At 46.0% G+C, this 19939-nt stretch overlaps 7 protein-coding genes across 7 annotated transcripts; 1 reads left to right on the top strand and 6 right to left on the bottom strand.

The window, feature by feature from the left end:
- Positions 1-1652: 1652 nt before the first annotated feature.
- On the bottom strand, positions 1653-3569 carry F4817DRAFT_342344 (glycoside hydrolase family 16 protein). Its single transcript, XM_049303897.1, has 2 exons — positions 2836-3569; positions 1653-2777 (listed from the first exon to the last, which is right to left on the bottom strand). Exons 1-2 carry the CDS (start codon positions 3297-3299, stop codon positions 1841-1843), a joined length of 1401 nt encoding a protein of 466 aa, XP_049157548.1. The 5' UTR covers positions 3300-3569; the 3' UTR covers positions 1653-1840.
- A 4728-nt stretch (positions 3570-8297) lies between these two features.
- F4817DRAFT_162799 (uncharacterized protein) lies at positions 8298-9711 on the bottom strand. The gene is made up of 2 exons (XM_049298121.1): positions 9257-9711; positions 8298-9107 (listed from the first exon to the last, which is right to left on the bottom strand). The coding sequence occupies exons 1-2, from the start codon at positions 9625-9627 to the stop codon at positions 8546-8548; spliced, it is 933 nt and encodes a 310-aa protein (XP_049157547.1). The 5' UTR covers positions 9628-9711; the 3' UTR covers positions 8298-8545.
- A 644-nt stretch (positions 9712-10355) lies between these two features.
- On the bottom strand, positions 10356-12224 carry F4817DRAFT_162779 (uncharacterized protein). The gene is made up of 5 exons (XM_049298120.1): positions 12118-12224; positions 11625-11856; positions 11471-11514; positions 11067-11292; positions 10356-10957 (listed from the first exon to the last, which is right to left on the bottom strand). Exons 2-5 carry the CDS (start codon positions 11831-11833, stop codon positions 10819-10821), a joined length of 618 nt encoding a protein of 205 aa, XP_049157546.1. The 5' UTR covers positions 11834-11856; positions 12118-12224; the 3' UTR covers positions 10356-10818.
- Positions 12118-13783, bottom strand: F4817DRAFT_342330 (RNA-binding domain-containing protein). The gene is made up of 3 exons (XM_049303896.1): positions 13402-13783; positions 13193-13298; positions 12118-13130 (listed from the first exon to the last, which is right to left on the bottom strand). Exons 1-3 carry the CDS (start codon positions 13624-13626, stop codon positions 12601-12603), a joined length of 861 nt encoding a protein of 286 aa, XP_049157545.1. The 5' UTR covers positions 13627-13783; the 3' UTR covers positions 12118-12600.
- Positions 13784-13963: 180 nt separating this feature from the next.
- F4817DRAFT_162688 (MFS general substrate transporter) lies at positions 13964-16509 on the bottom strand. The gene is made up of 3 exons (XM_049298119.1): positions 15576-16509; positions 14753-15492; positions 13964-14679 (listed from the first exon to the last, which is right to left on the bottom strand). The coding sequence occupies exons 1-3, from the start codon at positions 16008-16010 to the stop codon at positions 14226-14228; spliced, it is 1629 nt and encodes a 542-aa protein (XP_049157544.1). The 5' UTR covers positions 16011-16509; the 3' UTR covers positions 13964-14225.
- A 622-nt stretch (positions 16510-17131) lies between these two features.
- Positions 17132-18425, top strand: F4817DRAFT_162656 (glycoside hydrolase family 105 protein). Its single transcript, XM_049298118.1, has one exon. The coding sequence runs from the start codon at positions 17264-17266 to the stop codon at positions 18380-18382; it is 1119 nt and encodes a 372-aa protein (XP_049157543.1). The 5' UTR covers positions 17132-17263; the 3' UTR covers positions 18383-18425.
- Positions 18426-19906, bottom strand: F4817DRAFT_162655 (carbohydrate phosphatase). Its single transcript, XM_049298117.1, has 2 exons — positions 19851-19906; positions 18426-19706 (listed from the first exon to the last, which is right to left on the bottom strand). The coding sequence occupies exon 2, from the start codon at positions 19468-19470 to the stop codon at positions 18469-18471; it is 1002 nt and encodes a 333-aa protein (XP_049157542.1). The 5' UTR covers positions 19471-19706; positions 19851-19906; the 3' UTR covers positions 18426-18468.
- Between the last annotated feature and the right edge of the window lie 33 nt (positions 19907-19939).

Genomic DNA, 19939 nt, shown 5'->3' with positions numbered 1-19939 from the left:
TAGATAACAACCATTGAATGAACTATCGACTACGCCTATAGCGAATACAGACACCTTCGGGCCGAGGCTTTGGCAACTACAACACATGTACCACGCGAAGCTCGAAAGCACCGATGCCCTGGGAGGAACTCCATTCGGATAATGTTGGGGAGACAATGCGAGGTGGCGGATATTGCTTACCTAGCAAGAACAGAGGGGATCTAGGCAAGCCAAACCAAAGCCGCCGTGCGAGGCAATATATCGGTGCTGAGCTGGATCGAGAGTCTGGGCCCTTGGGGCTGGTATACCGGGTATACCTATGCAGCTCTGGCAGATATAAATGCACCGACCCTACGGGCATAGAGGCGCATTTTCCAATAGGGAGGCGAATCCAAGCTCTAGTTTCTTCCAAATCGAGCCGGATGGGCCGATGTATATGACTGCTGTGTGATGAGGCACGTTGTCATGATGGCTACGATACGGTTTAATAGTGAAAAGACGTGATATGATTGGCGCACAGCCGAGACCCATGCATACTGCAAGTGTTGTCATATTTCTCGTATTCTCGGCGCAAACTGCATACGGACTTTTCAAGAACGGTTCCTCTAATAGGCGAGCGCACCCAAGTATCTTACCTATCTACGACATAGATACGCAGCAAAGATGTAAGCTGCGGTCCGATTCATGTCGCGTGGGTTACATCAAGATGGCTTGGTAGATAGCCACAGCGGTTCGAACTATTAGTTTGTGCCATACCTAAAGCCATAGCGCCTAGCGAGCGGTAAGCGGATAACTTCTGGAAACAGAGGTAGGCTGGTTCGTGATAGCTGCTTTGGGATTATCTATGACGCATATACGAAAAAATAAAAAATCATTCTTCTGATAGATCATATTAGCGATACACTTCAAATGATATTGCTTACCTACCTATGTTCTCTAATTATTGCGCACTTCGAAGCGTATAGATCGCTATATCTAGCAAAGTGATAGAAAGTGGCAAACTAATATCTAACATGATTTCGATCTTAAAAGTCGATTCTTATCAATCGAAGATAATAAATCTTAGCGAGGATCGTTTTTTATCTCGGTAATCCGGGTATTTAAGGTATCGAACTATTGATTACCGCTGGAGTTTGGAGCGTTACACCGCAGCAAGCCCTGTCGACTCCTGTTGGTTTATCTATACCTATACTCTCCAAAGGCTTAACTGCCTGTGTATGTAGTAGGTATCAAATACCTACCTAGGTAGGTAGGTACCTAAGGTAGGTAAATAGGTAAGTATTTTGGAATCGGAATGAAGTTCTACATGTAGCTATCAAACCAACCTCCAAGGCAAAATTTAAACTCATCTCATCTCCTAGTAAACGCTAGTAAGATACGCTTGCGAATTTATAGTATTCGGGTATACAGGGGAATAGGTTGTTCTAGACGCATGTTCGAACATTGCGGCTGAATCTACCTCGACCAGTCGAGACTTGAGCACCTAAGACATTAACTTAGCAACGTGGTAGTTCAGGGGTTCGTGCCGATCAACTACCTAAGCATGTATTGCACTTACAAAGGTACCTGTCGTAAATTTCAAGATCTATCGTAGACCAGGTAAATTCTTAGAAGCTACCTAAGGTGTAGCTTGATATGACTACGAAAGCATTATTAAGTACCTAGACAAAGCATCTGTAATCGCAAAGTCGTCATTAAAAACTTTAGTAGACTAATCTAATGCTTTGTGACATCGAGGTCGTCGCTACATGAATATTATGAATATTATAATGTATCTGTAAGGCTAAGAAATGTCGGGTGTGCTTATCTTTCCAAGCCCTCTCCTACTTAGAAACCTGAACAACTACGGAGATTTACCCAATTACAACTCCTCATTCCCGTCGCACTGTTGCCACATGATAACCTTGCTTACTTCCATTGCCGGACTGATCCAAGTTGGTAACCACGAATTCTGCGCGTTCCAAAAGTCCTTCTTGGTGTTGGGATTGTTGTCAATCCACGGCTTACCGCTCTGTGCATCCTCGAACCAACCGTTAGTGCCACCAACGGCAACGTTCAATATCAGGTAGAATTTCTGGTCAAAAGGGGTGCTGAAACGTCCCGTGCGCGACCAGGTATCCACTAGACGTGAACCGTTGCTGGAGGCCTCAGGGAAACCACCACGTGTCCAGAGCGGTTCATCAAAGTTGGTGTAGAGGACCTGCAGGAGGCGGGAGTTGACATAGGTGAAGAGGTATTTCTGGGACCACTCGACGCCGAAAGTATTGAAACCGGAAGAGTATGTTGTATGCAAAGCCTTGCGCTTTACGTTAGTCTTCCACCACGCGTCGTTGTTAGGATCTGGCCCCCAGTGCAGAGCCGACGACACGATATCATTGCCGCCTTGAGCGTATGTCCAGTTGTTCCCCCGGCTCTCCATAATATCGATCTCGCCGCTGGCTGGCCAAGGCCCGTATGTATCGTTAACGGGCATCATCCAGATGGCCGGCCAGAGCCAATCTCCCTGGGGAAGTTTAGCGGTAACTTCGACGCGGCCGTATTTGATTGTTGCGCCTTTCTTGGTATGAATACGGCCAGATTTAACAGGAGGGACGATGGTTGCATTCCCGGCAGTGGTATTAGTCGCAGCTATGCAATCAGATGGCTTCTTGGAAGTACAGGTTCCATCTTCCAAGAGGTTGATTAGAGAATCTTTGTTGATTAGGTTTGCATCTTGAAGGGTCGGCTTGATGAAGAGATGACCACTGTTTACATAGACATTCTCATCATCTCCGGTAGTCTGTTCGAATTCGCCGTTGCTACATATAAGCTGTCAGTTTCAACAAAAACATGACAACAAGGTAAGTTTTGCCTTACCCAAAGCCACCGACCTGGACCTCTTTTGTCCATACGTTATCGTTGAAGTTCGCGAAATTATCTTCAAGTACTAAGCAGTAATTATGCTTGGCGACGGATCGTAGCCCGTCCCATACCAGAAAAGCAGATATGCCCAAACCCACTAAGAACCCCGTAATAGGAAGAATAGTGACCCATTTCTCCCTGTGGTCCCTTTTTTTGAGCCAGGGCTTCTCTACTTCTTCTCCTTTTTTAATCCTTCGCGAGTGAAAATACCGTGGCGCAGCTGGTCGCCTAGTAATAACACCAGAGCTCTCACTAGATGCCGGGCGTGAGACTGACGGCGACGCGAGAGGGTTTGTAGGTTCTACCCGACGTGAATGTTGGGAGCCTCCTATATCATCTCTCGAGGGACTCCTATCAGTACTAGGTGTAGGTAATGTTGTTGGGTTAGAAGAAGAACTACCCGCTTGCTGTTGTTCCATTTTACTCCGCGCTGTTTTGAAATAGCAAGTGATATTGAATATGGACTTGAGAGCAAAAGAAAACTGAAGCTGAAAATGAGTGAATGATATAATAGCGAGAGGAGGTAGACTGGGGTTGGGGCCAAATATATTCTTGAATGCTGGTAGGAGGCTATTTATGAGAGAACAGAACACAAAGTATAGTTACATGATACAACATATATTAAGTTAAGTATACTATACGTACGAGCTGTACCTTATCTCAGACGGTCATTGTGTTCCTATCTATGTACGCCTAGATGTAAGCAATAGGTAGGCGCTACTACATTAGGTTGTTCGTAATATATATTTCATATTCCGTATGGGCACGTCTAGAAATGCAGGTGTATCCCCTTCATCAGCAACAGCCAATAAAGTGCACTTTCCCCCCTTGAAGCTCTACACGGTACCTACTACCCAAGGCTTAAAGTTAGTAGCGGAGGGTCTTACCTATAGAGTTGCTAAGGGAGGGTGCAGTTGACAAAAGTGGGAGAGGGCGGATGCTAGCTTACAAAAGTTACCTGCTAAAACATTTATCACCTAGGGGAGCCAAATCCCCAAATCCCTAAATCCCCAAATCCCCAATATTGAAAGTGGCGCGTTACGAGAACCCGAGACGGTGTTTATCGTGTCGGCCTTTACCATTGTACCGGTGATGACACGGTTAATAATAGCGAGGCTAGACTCCAAAGGGAAGCGGATATGCTTCTGCATGCATTGGGATACGATTAATGAAGGCTCTAAATAATCTGGTGCATGTGGCTGGCTAATGTTGGATGTTGGATGCATGGTTACATTCTAGCTATCGATAGGTTACGGAGTGAACGAACGAATTCCGCTGAGTATTGACGCCTTCGTCGATGGCACCGCCCAGCTGATAAATTATTGATCGCCAGACTTGTATACGTAGTACCGTGCTAACATGCACTTACCCGAATTCAAGCCTTGAAATCGAATAGCAGTACCTAATTCACATCCTTAGCATTCTTAGGTTAGGTACCTATCGAGCCCTCTTATCGCTTATCTTAAACCGTATTGGTAAGAACTCCGTGGAAAATAAGGATTTGATTCACCTAAAGTACGAAGAGACGAATTAGATAATTACGTCAAGTAGAAAATTGGCAAGGTTAGGTATGTAGATCATACGGATCCGTAAACACAACTAAATTTAGGAAACGGGAACTTATCTAAAGTTATCTAGCAAAATTAAGGTTCAATCCAAGATCATCTAGCGCATGCGCATTAAGATCTAGGTTAAGCACCTCCTAACTTAACCATTATGTAATAAATAACCCTCTTCAAACAAACGTCATTAAACAGGTACCTAGGTATGTAACAATAACATTATAGTCATCTGTATCAATATCGATCTTTAAACTCTAGCACTTAATGAGAAGAATCGAACTGCTGTTTAAGATGTTGTCACGGTGTGGGGAGCGCACTAGCGCTCCCCCCGCTTAGTAATCAGCTGAGCGTTTATATAAGCGATCTACCTACTCAAGCTCGTTACACTCGTTCTTTTTACTCCTTTTAATACAACCTACTATATTCCAACTAAATCTAGGCACCACATGAATAAGCACACTTAATACGTGATAGATGTGATTCGCAGGATCGTATTTTGACCTAGTTATTGGTTTAAACTATTATTTTCTCTTTATATCGTATAAAACTTACGTCCTCGACTTTGACAGCAGCAATTCCAATCCAATATCGCCTTTTGATGCTAGCAAAAGGAACGAACAACTTCAAGGACAGAATGTGAAAATTACATTACTACTAAATCTATAATATTCGGTCACCATCAATTAACCAATGTTCTGCCGTCGTTCTGTGAAATATACTCCCATAAGATACCTTCGTAAAAAGAAAAGAAGAAAAGACATTTATACATCGCGCCGTTATAGAAATTAGTTACTATCCCGGTGACCTTATCTTGAATAGTCTTATGGGGGTGGTATACTTATACGGTAACAATTAAAAAAGCTCTTAACCCCCCGGCTAAACCTACCGCTAGTATATACTTCAATTAGACAGTGACAATAAATCCTCTGATTTTGATGGTAAATTGCTATTAACCTGAATAGCAAAGTTAAGTTAAGAGTTAACTTCATTGAAGCTTTAGCTTGCTATGATGGTCTCCACCCATAGGTTTAATTCTATTATAATAGAGTAGCATAGATCTGAAGTTCTTCTCAATTTCATTATATGCCTAAGGTTTACCTTGGGATATTGTGTTAAATGCGAGTAAAAATTTCCTATTTAAAACACATGCCTTGTTATTTTATGCGAATATTTTTTTGCTTTATATGATTATATTTTTTATTTTTATTTATATTTTGGTTTTGGTTTTATATATACGTTTATATATGTAAGTATTTTACGTTGTCACTGGCTTTTTATGTTACCCGGGGGGTAACCTCTTGTGAAGTTATATTTGGTAATGAACTGTTATACTCACTCTGTATTACGAGGTGGGCATAGAAGACGTCAAAAAAACCTCGTTGTTCCGCAAGGACCTTTAATCTAGCCTATGAGAGCTCATGGCTATAAATATTAGAAGTATCCTCTTCTCTAGATTATCGTCTAGAATCATGACAGTGTCTCCATTCACAGAAGATAAGATGTGGATCATTACTAGGGATGTTGATAGAGATAATCGTATATAAAAAAAAGCCACGCCTCTTCGCCATTTCCTATGTGTCATGCACATAGTTAAATATAATAGTATCTGCTAGTATCATCTCACCATGGTATCTTCTTCGATTCTTTATAACTAATTTATTTAGATAGGCAACTATGATGCCTACCTACTTAATACGTGTGGCTAGGATTGCAGGATTACATGGTGGTGGTCGCAAATAGAAACAACACTAGTTTAGAAGTAAATTTCGGGTGTATATACAGTAATTTAAGCTGCTTTAAAGATGCTCGAATAACAACCGCGAGTCCTACTACGGGGCAATATATCATTACGAATATCAGCGCGGATCATCTTCTTACCTTGGCGTTGAAGGCAGCCAAAAATAGAAAGCCTCGAAAGTTGGTACTAAAAGCCGTGTATAGATAATATGACCTGATAGCCGGGAAACGCCAAATGGCGTACTAAGCTTTGGAGGCTAGGAGATGGCGTCCACGCAGCGGTATGGAGTTGAAGTCGTCGATAGCACCCCCGATTGGCTCCCGTCAGCGGTGCTAAAATGGGATACCCATCTAGTTCCCGTAATTATCTACAAGACCTGCCACGGTAAGTGTTTGAGAAGTCGCCAGCTACCTAATAGTCGATTGTAAGGTAAGTTACGGGTAGATGGATAGCCATCTGAGTTTAATGAAGGAGCCGGCACATGTCCTTCATTCCGTCCTTCGCCTGGCTGCACGTAATGAGAGCCTAGCCGTAGTCGTCGAGTATACTGAGACCTAGATAACGCCAGTGGGTCCTGAAACAGCGATTTGTATTCAGAGAACATCCAACGAGGCGCAGATTGTGCCAGTAGCTTGGCATTATCCCCGATGGTGGAATACCTATATATGACCAGCTATACCTTATCTCCGATAGCGTTCGGGGACAAGAGAGACGTCATTACCGTGGAACGTCAATGGCGGTATTAGGGCTCGATATAGAAACACGACATAATCCGACAACTAAGAGGCGCTGATCTTATATATAACGAGGCTGTCTGGTATTAGAACTGTCTGTCTCGTAATATCGTATCGGATGCGCATAGAGATAACCGGGGTTAAAGCATGATAAGCGTATAGGATTATGAGTATGTAGATGTAGTGATCAGCAAAGTCAAGCTTTACACTAGAAGAGGCTGACATGGTAGCATGGGGGCAAGGTGCACGGGTCTGCCTACGGCAATTAGTTGGATCTGGGGCCGGAGATTTATCATGATGATAATGTTGATATCATGTGGAGTTGATCCGATTGATTTAGACGTGGGTATGGTATGTCAAGCTTCCCTCGAGACTGTAAATAGCAAATAGAAAATAGCAAATAGCAAATAGCAATTAGCAAATAGTAAATAGCAACTGAGCAGTACGTCAGAGTTTCATATTAACGACGACTTATAAAGACCCACAATGACAAGTGACAGGTGGCAGTGGAAGGGAGGCGTAGAGGGGAAGAGGTAATTTAGATGACAGCTAAATGGAGTTAAATGTAGTTAAATGTAGACTCATTCACCTTTTCGGAGTGAGGGCGGGACCGAAGACCGAGAGGGCATTGCCGGTGTTTCTGCTACTTCTAGTAAAAGCTATCGAACATAGGACGAGAAGGAATGCATATTGACAAGTCGTATTGACAAGTTGATGTGTAACCTATGTTTATAGATACGGAAGTCTTATTCAGATCTATCTATTGCGTGTATAACATCTATAAGACGAACGATTGGTTCGATTTTCTTCATCATGGCTAAAAAGATCGACAGCCCCCACGGACCCATGCAGACAAAACAAAACGAGAATAAACGAATAAGCGAGAGCGAGTGATATTGTACATCCCCTGACCTGGATGCCTCTGACCTTGCAGCCCTATTGTAAATTTGAACCCCTGGCTATTCTGTATGCGTCTTACGCAAGTATGGCGGTCGAATGTCGTAAATGATGATAGAACCAAAAAAAAAGAGAGTCTTCATAATTGCCGAAATTCAAGAGGAATACGATCCATCGTACACTACCAAGGAATACCAATGACACCGTTTTCCGCTTTGCCAGTCCCCACCCAAGAATAGGGGGGGTTCTTCCGCGAGGAAGGATGCTGCTCGATCTAGTAAGTCTATTCTATAACAACCAATGATACTTTGCCGTTTAGCGAAAAAAAGGAAATCTAGAGAAACGAAAGAAAATAAAAATAAAAATAAAAAGCAAAAAAAAAAAAAAGAAAAAGAAAAGAGGGGAAATCCGCCACGCCAGCTGGATGATGACGAACCCCATGTTAATAAACGAAAGTGGACAGATGAAACAGAAACAGAAATAATACCATGGAATCTAATAGAGGGGAGAGGGGAGAGGGGAGAGGGGGGAGGAAAGGTATAAAGAAAGATTAAATCGTCGAATCGTAATTCGCAAGATACCAGCCCTAGGGACACTGCCCTATGCCGTGCAACCTGCGCGTCAGCGTTGCACTGCTGCATGCTAAATTGCATGTGTCGAAGAAGCCCTGTCGACGACGTTGGTCAAGTATCCGCCGGCTAGGCTTGCGAGGCTGGTGGTGAAGCGAAGCGTGCTTATACGGCCGTTATCATTGATGACGTCGGCCGAGAGTATATGCCCGAAACTGCAGGTGAGCCATGAATGGTGACAGCCAAATCATTGGAAGTCCTTCCAGGCTCTCCTATACCTGACAGGCTGGAAGGGTTTGGGAAGTGCCTAACAGTTCCGGTCCTGGCGCGTAGTGCTTGGATTGGAGAATCCGGCCCGCTCTCTCTGTAGGAATTGAGATGAGACATGTGGGGACTTGATACGCTCGTTGGGACATATATGAGAGTATGCAGTCTCGTTTCATCCCGATCTGGATCATGGGTAAGCTTATCTTCGTATTTTGTTTTCAGCGTATTCATACCTTTCCCTTCGCAGGGGTCACATGCTGGGGTTTCTGGTGTGTATAAGATATCGAGCTTGCGGGCCAGATATTCATAGAATAGCCGTCTCGATAGAATCATGTCAAGACCACCGGTTTCGAGATTGTCTTTTTCCTGGCCCACTACTTCATAGTCTACGCTCCCTACGGACCTGCGTGGACTAGGCGGTGGCGTAGGCACATCAGGCTGGGGGCGGATCGGTCCTGGTCTGATATGGTATGCACAGTTAGCTATGATTCACTTAATTTGATAACCCCCGGCGAGAGAGTAGAAGTTCTCTAGAGGTGCGTACTGCCACAGGCATGTTTCATAGTGACCACACTCCGGGAGGTTAAAAAAAGGATCATTGATACTGACCTAGGGCCTGGAGTAGGTGGGCGAGGGGGGTGGGGAAATGAAACCGGCTCGCGTGCGGCGAACCAGACATTCATCATCCGAACGGCAAGGATAGAGATATTCTCTGCCACGAGTCTCTGTAGCCACTCCTTCTCTACTGAAGAATGTGGACTGGGTGGCGGTGTCGGTACCGGTGGACGGGGAGGGATTGGGGGTGGCCGAGGCGGCCCTGGAGTTGGGGGACGCGGCGGATCTGGGAATGATATCTTCCCGGGAAGTTCCATATAGTACGCTGCCGAGTTGAATTTGGCACGGTAGAATATCTCCTTGTCGTTATTCTTTGACGATAGGACCGATATTGGTCCTAGGCTAAGGCCAGGGGGAACTGACATAGTAAAGTGTGATATCTTTGAAATCTCCGCGTGATTTTTGCAAAATAGCCACGTTTGATGCTTCTGTGTCTTGGAGTTGAAATCGCCGTGATGGTGACGAGAGAAGCTGTACTGAAATGTGCTTCCAGGTGGCCATTTTATAGTTTTCTCCTGACTTACAGCGAGCGTATTTCCTGGTAGAGGAGGAATAGGGGCACGGCGAAAGGAAGCAAAGGATGTAGGTTAGATGACGGGTCGGGACGCACCGCAACGGATTTCTCATGATCCCACTGCTCAGCAACCGTACCGAAAGAAGCTCTCGTGAATAGTCCTGTGAGGATAAAATAGCCTACCCTGTTTGCCATACTAAGGAGCAGACCACCATGTTGTCATCTGTGGTCCTCTCCACCATAAGCTCCATACACCCAGGGACTAAACTTGCGACGTAGAGTCAGTCCTGCGCCGTTATTATTTACGGCTCGCGACTAGGCCTCTCCTAGACGATCTCTTAGTGTCAAGAAAACCCAAGTCATCATAGCATACCCTCGAGGGCGAGACCGGTACAAAGCGTGCATATATTTCGTAACTTGCGGAATGGCGATTCACTAAGCACGCCACGATCTTCGCCATGTCCACTCGCAGTATATTTCTTGAGGAGTTAGGCATACTTGTTGGCGCAGATCCGGCTATACTCGAAAGTTGTACACGGATTAGGCGTCTCGTGGCCAAGAAAGTCAGCTCAAGCTCACAATCGCAAGATAGGATATTAGGTATAGTGTCACTTAATTTGAATACGTAGGTAGTACGAATAGACTTGGTAGTCTTTTGGTTATACGTAGTGCATTCGGCGTTGGGTGGACAATGGGAATATCAAGTTCTGCGGCGGAGACCTCAGCCGCAAACAATTCTAACAAGACTATAAATCTAAACTCCATGTAACCACATAAGCGAAAGCGAACGAAAATAAGCGACCCATGAGGATCATATATGGTAACACCGGTAGTCAACGATGCGGCTCATGGTAACCTAGGGAGTGTCTCCTTCGGTGATTGGCTGCTTTACACGCTTCGAGCCTCATGTAACCGAGCAAGATGCGCGAGTTGGTGGCTTTTTAGTTACACCATCACGCGGGATGACTTGAAGATGAGTGAGAAATAGAATGGCTACCATAGCCGCGCCGTCCACCTGCCGGCCGATAACACCCCGATTGGCCTACTGAAGCCATTCGTCGTTTAAGACGATAGTCTTTGGCTGGTCCCCGTGACCCGATCCCACGGTAGGCACACGGTTGGTCTCCGAAGCCACGACCATGCCGATGATACGGACCCATTCATTGGTACGGTTCGATAGGCTATACATCATTTGTCAGAACCCGTCTCCTATTCGTATACACGCCGAAGCTCGCAAAATGCTATAGGGGGCCAGACGGTTTGCCCTTCGGTAGGAGGTATATAACTTACGCATGCATTATTCCGCGCTGAAGTACGACATCACCTGGCTTGCACAGCGTTTCGACAAGCTCGCCGTACGTACCACGCCCGTTGACCACATCAAATGAGCCAGGGGGGGTAATGAGGCTTAAAGTCCCACTCAACACGACAAGATAATCCGTAGATGTCGTACGGTGCACTACGCCCTCCGTATTGGGGGCAATGTCTAGGTAGTACATATTAAGACCACCCGGAACTAGAAGAAACGCGTCAGGTCAGCAGTGGCTATTTGTGGGAATTGTCAGAAGTGGAGTTCGACCCCTAAGACCTATCATACATGATGACAGCTTCTAAACATGCCAGAATATGCAGCTTCTGCTTAGAACTAGGAGATAAGGATATAAGGATATAAGAGGGATAAGGGGGATACATACGCACGATTCCAAATCCCGGCACAGGGTCTAATTCCAAATTACCACTTGATTGCTCGTCAGCTCTTTCTGTTACTTGTAATGCCGCGGGCCCTCGCAGGATGGATCAAGATGATTGCACCGTTATAAGGAAAGGGAAATATAGAGTGAGACCCACTGTCCATCGTTGCTAGTTGGCAGTTTCTTGCTAGATGCCACTCTAGCCCTTTTTAACTCGCCTCCCAGAATAGGTTCTGGCTCGAGTTTATCAACGCGGACTTCTACGCCGGGTTCTGAGTGCGGCTTCGAGGAGCTGCTGGCCTCTAGAAGAGGGAGGTTGGAAGCAGTGATGCGACTGGGAGCGGATAGCTGGATTGGCGAAGACATTTTGTGATTTGTTTTAAAGAGAACTAAAATTGAAAAGTAAAATAAGTTGGATCGAATCGTGTTTGGTTTAAGAGTCGTGGTGTTCAAGGTGTATAGGCTTCGTAGAGTTGCTTAATTTAGCCAGGTTCAGGTACTCAATCGACAAAATAGACATGACATGTTATATATACTCTCGAGGCATAGAATACATATAACTAGCTAAAGCGATTAGCTTTAGTTTGAGGAATAACACAGATGACAAATATAGAAAATTAATCAGCAATAAATATTTCTGAATAGCTTACCGATCAAGCAACGTATAGGGGATCCGCAAAAATGAGCCAGGTTCGAAACCACGATGGAGCTAAACGCCGAAGCCACTATAGAGAAGTGAAATTTGATGATAAATCACTATGAATTAATGCTAGTATCAACAATTAGGGAAACAGTCGTTTACCAAGGAAACGAGGTATCGGGATAACTTCTCGACGACCTAGCCAGGGGATTGTTGGAACGATCCCGTTATTATTAAGAATATGCTACCGGACGAGCTACATTAGGTACGTAATGCGCAATAGTATCATGGCCGCGGGTGTTATAAGACATGGTAACCTGGAAGGACCATAAGCAGCCGACGTAGGGAAGCTTGATGAAAAATAAACAAACGTACTACTACCAAATTCGTAATCTCAACCTCATGAAGAATTCCTTGCCATGATCTGGTATTCCTTATTCCCTGCCAAACGCCCATCGACATGCAAAGAAAGAAAAAAGAATAGTTCTTTGGATTAGCGGTATCCCCTACCACGGCTGCGCGAACGACTGCGACCTCGGATGCTGTCATAACTGGGACTACGTCGTCTATCATTATCGTAATCATTGTAGCTCTCTCTCTTTCCGCCCCGTCTTCTTGGAGGAGACCGAGACCTAGATGCGTAAGAACCCGAAGGACTACGGTTACGGCGCGTAGGCGGAGACCGGGATCTCGAGTATGATCGCGGTCGGTAGGTGTCGAAGTTATCACGACCGGGGCGACCAAAACGTTGCGGCGAGCGTGGCGGCCTTCCTCCGCCGAATCCAGCCCCTCTTCCGCCTCCAGTTCTGGCAGAGCCTCTAGGACCGGGCGCCGGGAGTCGAGGGTCGATATTTGCGCCACGGCTCGCAGTCGGGGGAGAAGGCGAGAATTTGCGTCGGGGTAGAACAATAGAAACATTGATAACTGCTCCATCGAGGACAGCTTCATGCATGTGAGCAATAGCCGCCTCGGCATCGGCCTCGTGGACGTAGAGGATGTAAGCTGTACCACGATTGGTATTGTCTATAAAAAGTTCAGCCATACGAGCACACTACAAGAAATGCGATGCGCACGAATCCACTCACACTGTCGATTCATAGGCATATCTAGGTCTCTGATAGGGCCATACTGGCCAAAGATCTCGTGCAAATGATCCTCATTGATAGTTTTCGTCAGTTTTTCGACGACGATCTAATACAAGATTAGAATTAGTATGGTGTTTCGGAGTAAGGATTGGTATAAATCATGCGATGATAGAGACGTGGCGAGATATATTTAGAGCGAATGGACTGACCTTAGTACTGCCCCTAAGCGGACTCTCACTTCTACCCCGGTCATCACGATCACGACTTGAGCTTCTGCTCTCGCTGCGGAGCCTGCCGTTGCGACGGGGAGCAGGGGATGGCGATTTTGTAGGGGATCGACGTCGTCGAACTGGCGAAGGCGATCGAGAATAACGCGACTTGGGGGTCGGGGAACGCGACTCAAAACGGTCTCGTGAAGGCGATCGATAATCCATATTGAAGGATTATATTTGATGTAGATAGAGGGATTAATAGCCAACTAGAACCAATCGAGTACCTCAGGATAGATGGTAAAAGGATCAATCAGTAAAGGGTTGTAAGGCTAGAAAGCTGCGAAGATGGAAGCTATCGAAATTGAGAGTTGAAGCTTCAACAAAAGTTGCTAAGGCTGGAAAATCCCAGAATCGGTAAAGGTGGGTGTGGGTGGGTTACATTAGCGCACTCTATTATGTACTTAGGTACCTCCTAAGGTACATTACCGATGGAATGTATCATGAGAATTGAAGGCAGTAGCATCTCATTACCTCATACAAGCAGGTACCAAACGCAGGCATTGCACCTACGCTTCCTGCCTCAGGCGTTATTAATGTCTGACCTAAAATTTAACGTCTAAAATAATATAAAAGAACATAAAATAACACCAATTTACCTGATATATGCAGACGTCGCATCAGCTATTATCTTCACATCAAAAATATTATATCTTGTACGCGACATACGGAATACATCAGGTTTTTAGGTACCCAATAGGTACCTAGGTACTCAATAGATTCAAAATGCCATGTGTGTATTTACAGTATTCTCCCTCGATGCTCTAATATTCATATCTAAAATTAGGGTTCTCCCTATCAGTCAGATCTTCAAAAGCGTGAGCCATCCTCTCGTCGTGAGCCTCGCTAACACCAGCCGCAGCTAGTTCATCCCGCTTCTTGTTCTGCCTTGACAGATAGAAGCGGAAGAACAAGAGGATAACAACAAGAAGACCGTAACAACCAAGATGAGTTGCAAATGCTGTATGATACTTGGGTGCTTCGCGTGATAGAAATACTTGGGGACCGATAGCGTTACCTGCCGACCAGAAGATGAAATTCGTGGCCACGACAACAGTCTTCTTGGTCTGGCCTCCGACGTTACGAGACATCAGGGAGAGACCCAAAGTTTGCGCCGCCCAGAAAGACAGAGTGATGTAGTAGGAGATGAGCAGTCCCACATGCTGCGCGAAGGTCTCGTTAGGTATGGTCATAAGCAAAATGGTACCCACGAATGATCTAGATGCGTCGTGTTAGTCGTGGTCACATTCCTTAGGTAGGTACTAAATGAAACCGGGATCATGCCACTTACGGAATAACGAAGCCCAGCATAGTCAAGATGTTCTGGTTAAACTTCTTCACCAGCCAAACTGAGCCTAGAAGCACCATGACGATGTAAAAGCCGAGGACCATAGACAGAAGCTGCGTCTGAAGGTTGGTAAATCCTAGACTCCCAGAGATAATCAAGTTCGCAAAGGCGCCGAGGCCGCTAGTTGGTAGAGTCGTGGTGAACTGAATTCCGGCGTAGCACCATGTCTGGGGATCAGTCAACGCGTCCCAGACCTGTTCCTTTTTGAAAACTCGGTTCTGCAGCCCGGTCTGATTATCTCGAACTCTTTCGACCATCAGATGCTTATCCTCTTCGCTAAAGCACTTGGCACGCATCGGGGAATCAGGCATCCACCAAAGGACGAAAAAGCCGAAGATGACGGAGATGATACCGTAAGCCATGAACAGCCACTGCCACGATCTGAGGGGGCCGTCCGTGATCAAAGTGAAGCAGTAAGCGAGGAGTCCGCCGACAATCTGCTGCGCGCCGTTCATCATATACCAGTAGGTAACCCTCGAGGCTTGTTCTTCGCGTCTATACCACATGGCGGAGAGGATCACAAAAGCAGGTTGGCAAGCCGACTCGAACAGCCCTAGAAGCGTGCGGACGGCTACCAACCCGACAAAGTTTTTACATGCAGCATGGCAAGCCAAAACGACGCCCCACGCAATGATAGAAAAACCAAGGTACTTAGCGACGGGAACTCGGGCGATGATATAATTCTGCAATAGTTTTTGCTGTCAGTATATCTCTCTGGCTCTTGTAACTAACCCAAAGGTTTGGGGACAACAATAGCGGGTCTTACCTGCGGGTACTCAACGACGAGGATGGTTATGTAGATACACGTAGTCAACCAAGAAAAGTCCTGGCTAACTTTTCCCTCGGGGGTAAGCATGCCGGTGTCTTTCGGCAGGCCCATGATCGAAGAGAAGGATAGTGTGCCTTTGTCAATAGCTTGGAGAAAATACGTCGTGATCATTACGACCAAGATTCTCTTGTCGATCATTTTCCGTAGTCTGATGTTCTCCTCGGGCGTTATTTTGATACGGAGAGCCGACGAATATTTGGCGACTTCTTTGTCGACTTTGTCGTAGTCCGCATGATCTCCCTTACCCTCGATGTCTTCAAGCGCCGAGTGTGCTCGCTCTACCTCCGCCATTGAGTACCTCTTCGCGGCATCGTCTTGGTGAGGTATTTTGGGTTGGACCATCTCAGGGTCGGGAACCTCCATAGACGACATCCTTATCCAGTGCGTTTGGCGCGATGTTCTCCGCAGTTGTGACTGCAAAGATGCACCACACGGAAAATTCTACCTGCAAGGATAAAAAAAAATGGGAGATGGGAGCAAGAGTTTGAGTTGAGAGAACGATGGCATTTTTATGTATTCACGTCTCGTATCATTAACACACCGACACTATCGAGCACATAATGCATATGACTGCCTTGTATTGGCGCAGTGACATCGCAAGCGAGCCATCCAACAAGGGGTCGATAGCCGACCATTCTATGGACTCTCATTTGTCTGCATTGGCCTGGACTAGGAGCCACCTCGTCGGATTAACACTAAGGACGGAAGATATAATACAGACATATCATTTCTAACGAATCATCTCGGAAATCATTACTTGACTATATTCAACGAGGAATAGTGCCTAGTTTAGTGCCAGGCTATCAGAAATGGAACCTGGGCAAATCTGGGCAGTCTGGGGCTCCCTGGGGATCAGCTGGGGCAAGTTTCCCCAAAATCCGGGGGATGGGGATAAAACCCCAAGGACAACAAATCTGAAGTCCCTCCGAACCCTAGACCGACCCAAAGCAAATAACCCTGCTGTTCCAAACGGAGCTCCAACTTTTTCGGGAGAGATGAGAATACGACCACTAGGGGTCTTCCCCTCAGCAAGCTAGCTTCGGTGCAAGCTAGACCGAACCCATTACCACGTTCAAAAGGATCGGAATCAAATTCCCCATTGAAGATCAGCTGCAGCTGCGTACTCCAAGGACTGTGCTCCTTCGGTTTAGAAAATCCCCGTGATATTCTTCGTCTGTTATATCTTATGAATAGTACTATAGCGGTAGGATGGTGTAATTCTCATCACGTGGTAATAAGACCTTGAATGGTTCTATAGATTGGCATGAATTGGTGTGGGTATTACGACGAAGTGATATCCCGACAATGGAGACGCTCAAGGCGCTACGACACAATGTGGAGTACACCAAAAGATGCACCATTCTTGACTCCTCGTGAAAAGACTCCTTGAATTTCCTCCTTGCCTTGTTCTTAAAGGACGTGAGGCATTATCAAATATTAGAGTGAAGCATATTATTCAGTTCCTTTTCGCTATACGAAATCAGACAAGGGATCAAGCAAGAAAATTAAGAGAGTCCTTGTCTATTACTTCGGATATATCCATCGACGTAGTTAGACATTCCCTTCTTTGATTATCCTTTCGGGTTGCGAACATCTTGAGAGCTAAGAAATTTACCTTGCGCAAGATGCCGGCAGAAATCCACGGGATCAAGTCCAGCGACATACACGCCAAGATTCAGCTCCTCATCGACGGACTGGTAAATATCAAAGACCAGACTGGGGAATTCTTGTTGACACTAGAAGATGGTCGCGTAATCGACACGAAAGGATGGAACGACTGGGAATGGACCCATGGTATTGGCCTCAACGGAATTTGGGCTTACTACTCGCTTACCGGAGATGAAAAATATCTCAAGATTATCGAAGATTGGTTTGCCAACCGATTCGCAGCCGGGGGCACTACGAAGAACATTAATACCATGGCTGTATTTCTAACACTAGCCTACGTATATGAGAAGACGGGAAACCAGACCTATCTCCCCTGGCTAGACAGTTGGGGAGAATGGGCATACCATGACCTGGAGAGAACCAAATATGGCGGCATGCAGCACATTACATATTTAGAGGTGAACGATCAGCAGCTATGGGATGATACACTTATGATGACCGTCATGCCCCTGGCTAAGATTGGAAAGCTACTTAACAGGCCTCATTACGTCGACGAAGCGAAGCGTCAATTTCTCATTCACGTAAAATACCTATTCGACACGAAGTCCGGATTGTTCTTCCACGGCTGGACGTTCCACGACGGAGGTCACAATTTCGCAAACGCCTTATGGGCCAGGGGAAACGCATGGCTGACAATTGTAATCCCCGAATTCTTGGAATTGCTAGACCTACCCGCCAACGACCCGATTCGAAATCACCTTCTAGATACGCTGAATGCGCAATGCGAGTCCCTCAAGCCGCTGCAGACGTCGTCGGGCTTGTGGCGCACGCTTCTCGACCAACCGGAAGAAGAAGGCTCTTACGTCGAATCGAGCGCGACGGCGGGCTTTGCCTTTGGAATCCTCAAGGCACAGAGAAAGAAGTATATCGGGAAGAAATACGAAACCGTAGCCCTTAAGGCTATACGGGCGGTGCTGGATAACGTTGATGCCGATGGAGAGCTCCTGAATACGTCCTTTGGTACGGGTATGGGTCACACGTTGCAGCATTACAAGGATATTCCAATTACGAGCATGCCGTATGGGCAGGCGATGGCTATCATGGCCCTAGTTGAGTTTCTAAGAGTATTTATCTAAATCGCAGATCCTATCAGATCCCCTGATATGCAATCAACGTGACTGGTCCGCCTAGCTTTGCTTTCTGGATTCTTTAACAATAGACATTAGTCAAGGAGAGTCTTCTTCGCGAATTCTACTTCCTCGGCTGTCCCGCAGATTAGTCCCGCAGTTTCGTTCAGGTCTCCTAAAGGTCTTTCTAGTATATTCGTCCCGTCAGCTGGGTCGATCGCGGTCCCGCCAGCACACTCGACTATCAGCGCGAGAGGGAACAGTTCATATAAACGTCGTAATTTAGCCTTGCTAGTCGAAGTTACGGGCGATATATATATTCCGTGACCCTTGACTAGCGCATGAACTATATCTGGAACAAGACCGCCGCTATACCGCAGCGTATATTTGTTCTGGATATAGTGCGTGATTAGACCCATGTACTTCTCGTCGTCCGCTGCTGCGCGGAGATTTGCGGGGGCGAAGTAACGGGTTTTATATGGCGACTCTGCTAGTCGAACGGCAGACTGAATGACTTCGACTTCACCATCGCGAACTCCGTCTTCGCCGATTCCCAGTTCGAGACATGCTGGCTCGGAGCCCGGGACGCGTAGCGCAACAATAACTGTGGTACGTGGTCCGTAGACACCGAGCACAGAGGCCACCAATTTGCTTGCGGGTGGTTGGTCGAGTGCTGTCTTCCCCTGCCAAACACCAATAATTGTACCGACAGTCCAATTCGGTGCTATTATAGAGCTGCCATCCAGAGGATCAAACGCAACCGTATAATTCTCCTCTGGAATATTGCCGCCCTCGGCTTCTTCCTGGATTTGAACATGCCGTTCGACCGGGTCCTCCTCGCTGCTGGCGGTCACAACAAAAGGACAGCGCGAAATGGCGTCTCGGATGCTGTTCTCGGCTAATACGTCCACGTTCAATTGATCATCACCAAAAGCATTCGCGCTGCCCGCCTGCGAGACATGGTGTGACGTCCTGAGCGACTTGGCAATGTCCGAGATGCAGTTGATCAAGGTCGGCAGTACCGAGTCGATTAATCCCTTGTACGCCTGCGAGGGGACGGCAGAACGCAGCTGATGCGTTAAGTCGGAGCTGGTCATATCTCTTTGACAATTGAAAGGGTTCCAAAGTCCAGACCGTCTATTTTAAAGAGAGGATTATTATTAAAGCCTCGTTCTTCTGACCCAACTCTAAGGGAATTTTAGCCCTCAAAATAAATCCAATATGCAATTAACGGGTCGCTAGTTTGAAGCTGATCCCCCCACGCCCATTATCGCGTTGCTTGAGATTGGAGTTGAAGAATAAGACATTTGGGACGACTTTACTACAAGAAAATCTTCAAGATTTAGTGTTATACTCTGAATATATAGCTTAGAGACTACCTAACTTAGGATGATTATTTCGATAGCGTAGTCTATAATATACCTAACCAGCATATTTCACATGCAACGGTTAGAGCGTAGAGGGTAAATGATCTTACAAAAAGTAGGTAAGCGTGAGGTTCGAAGAGACATCGATCCTAAGAAAGTGAATAAGATATCAACCGATGATATCCACGGTACGAAGAAT

The sequence above is a fragment of the Daldinia loculata genome, assembly GCF_022478755.1.
Source record: "Daldinia loculata strain CBS 113971 unplaced genomic scaffold F4817scaffold_36, whole genome shotgun sequence".
Lineage (NCBI taxonomy): Eukaryota > Fungi > Ascomycota > Sordariomycetes > Xylariales > Hypoxylaceae > Daldinia > Daldinia loculata.
This window is presented reverse-complemented; position numbering and strand designations above follow the sequence as displayed.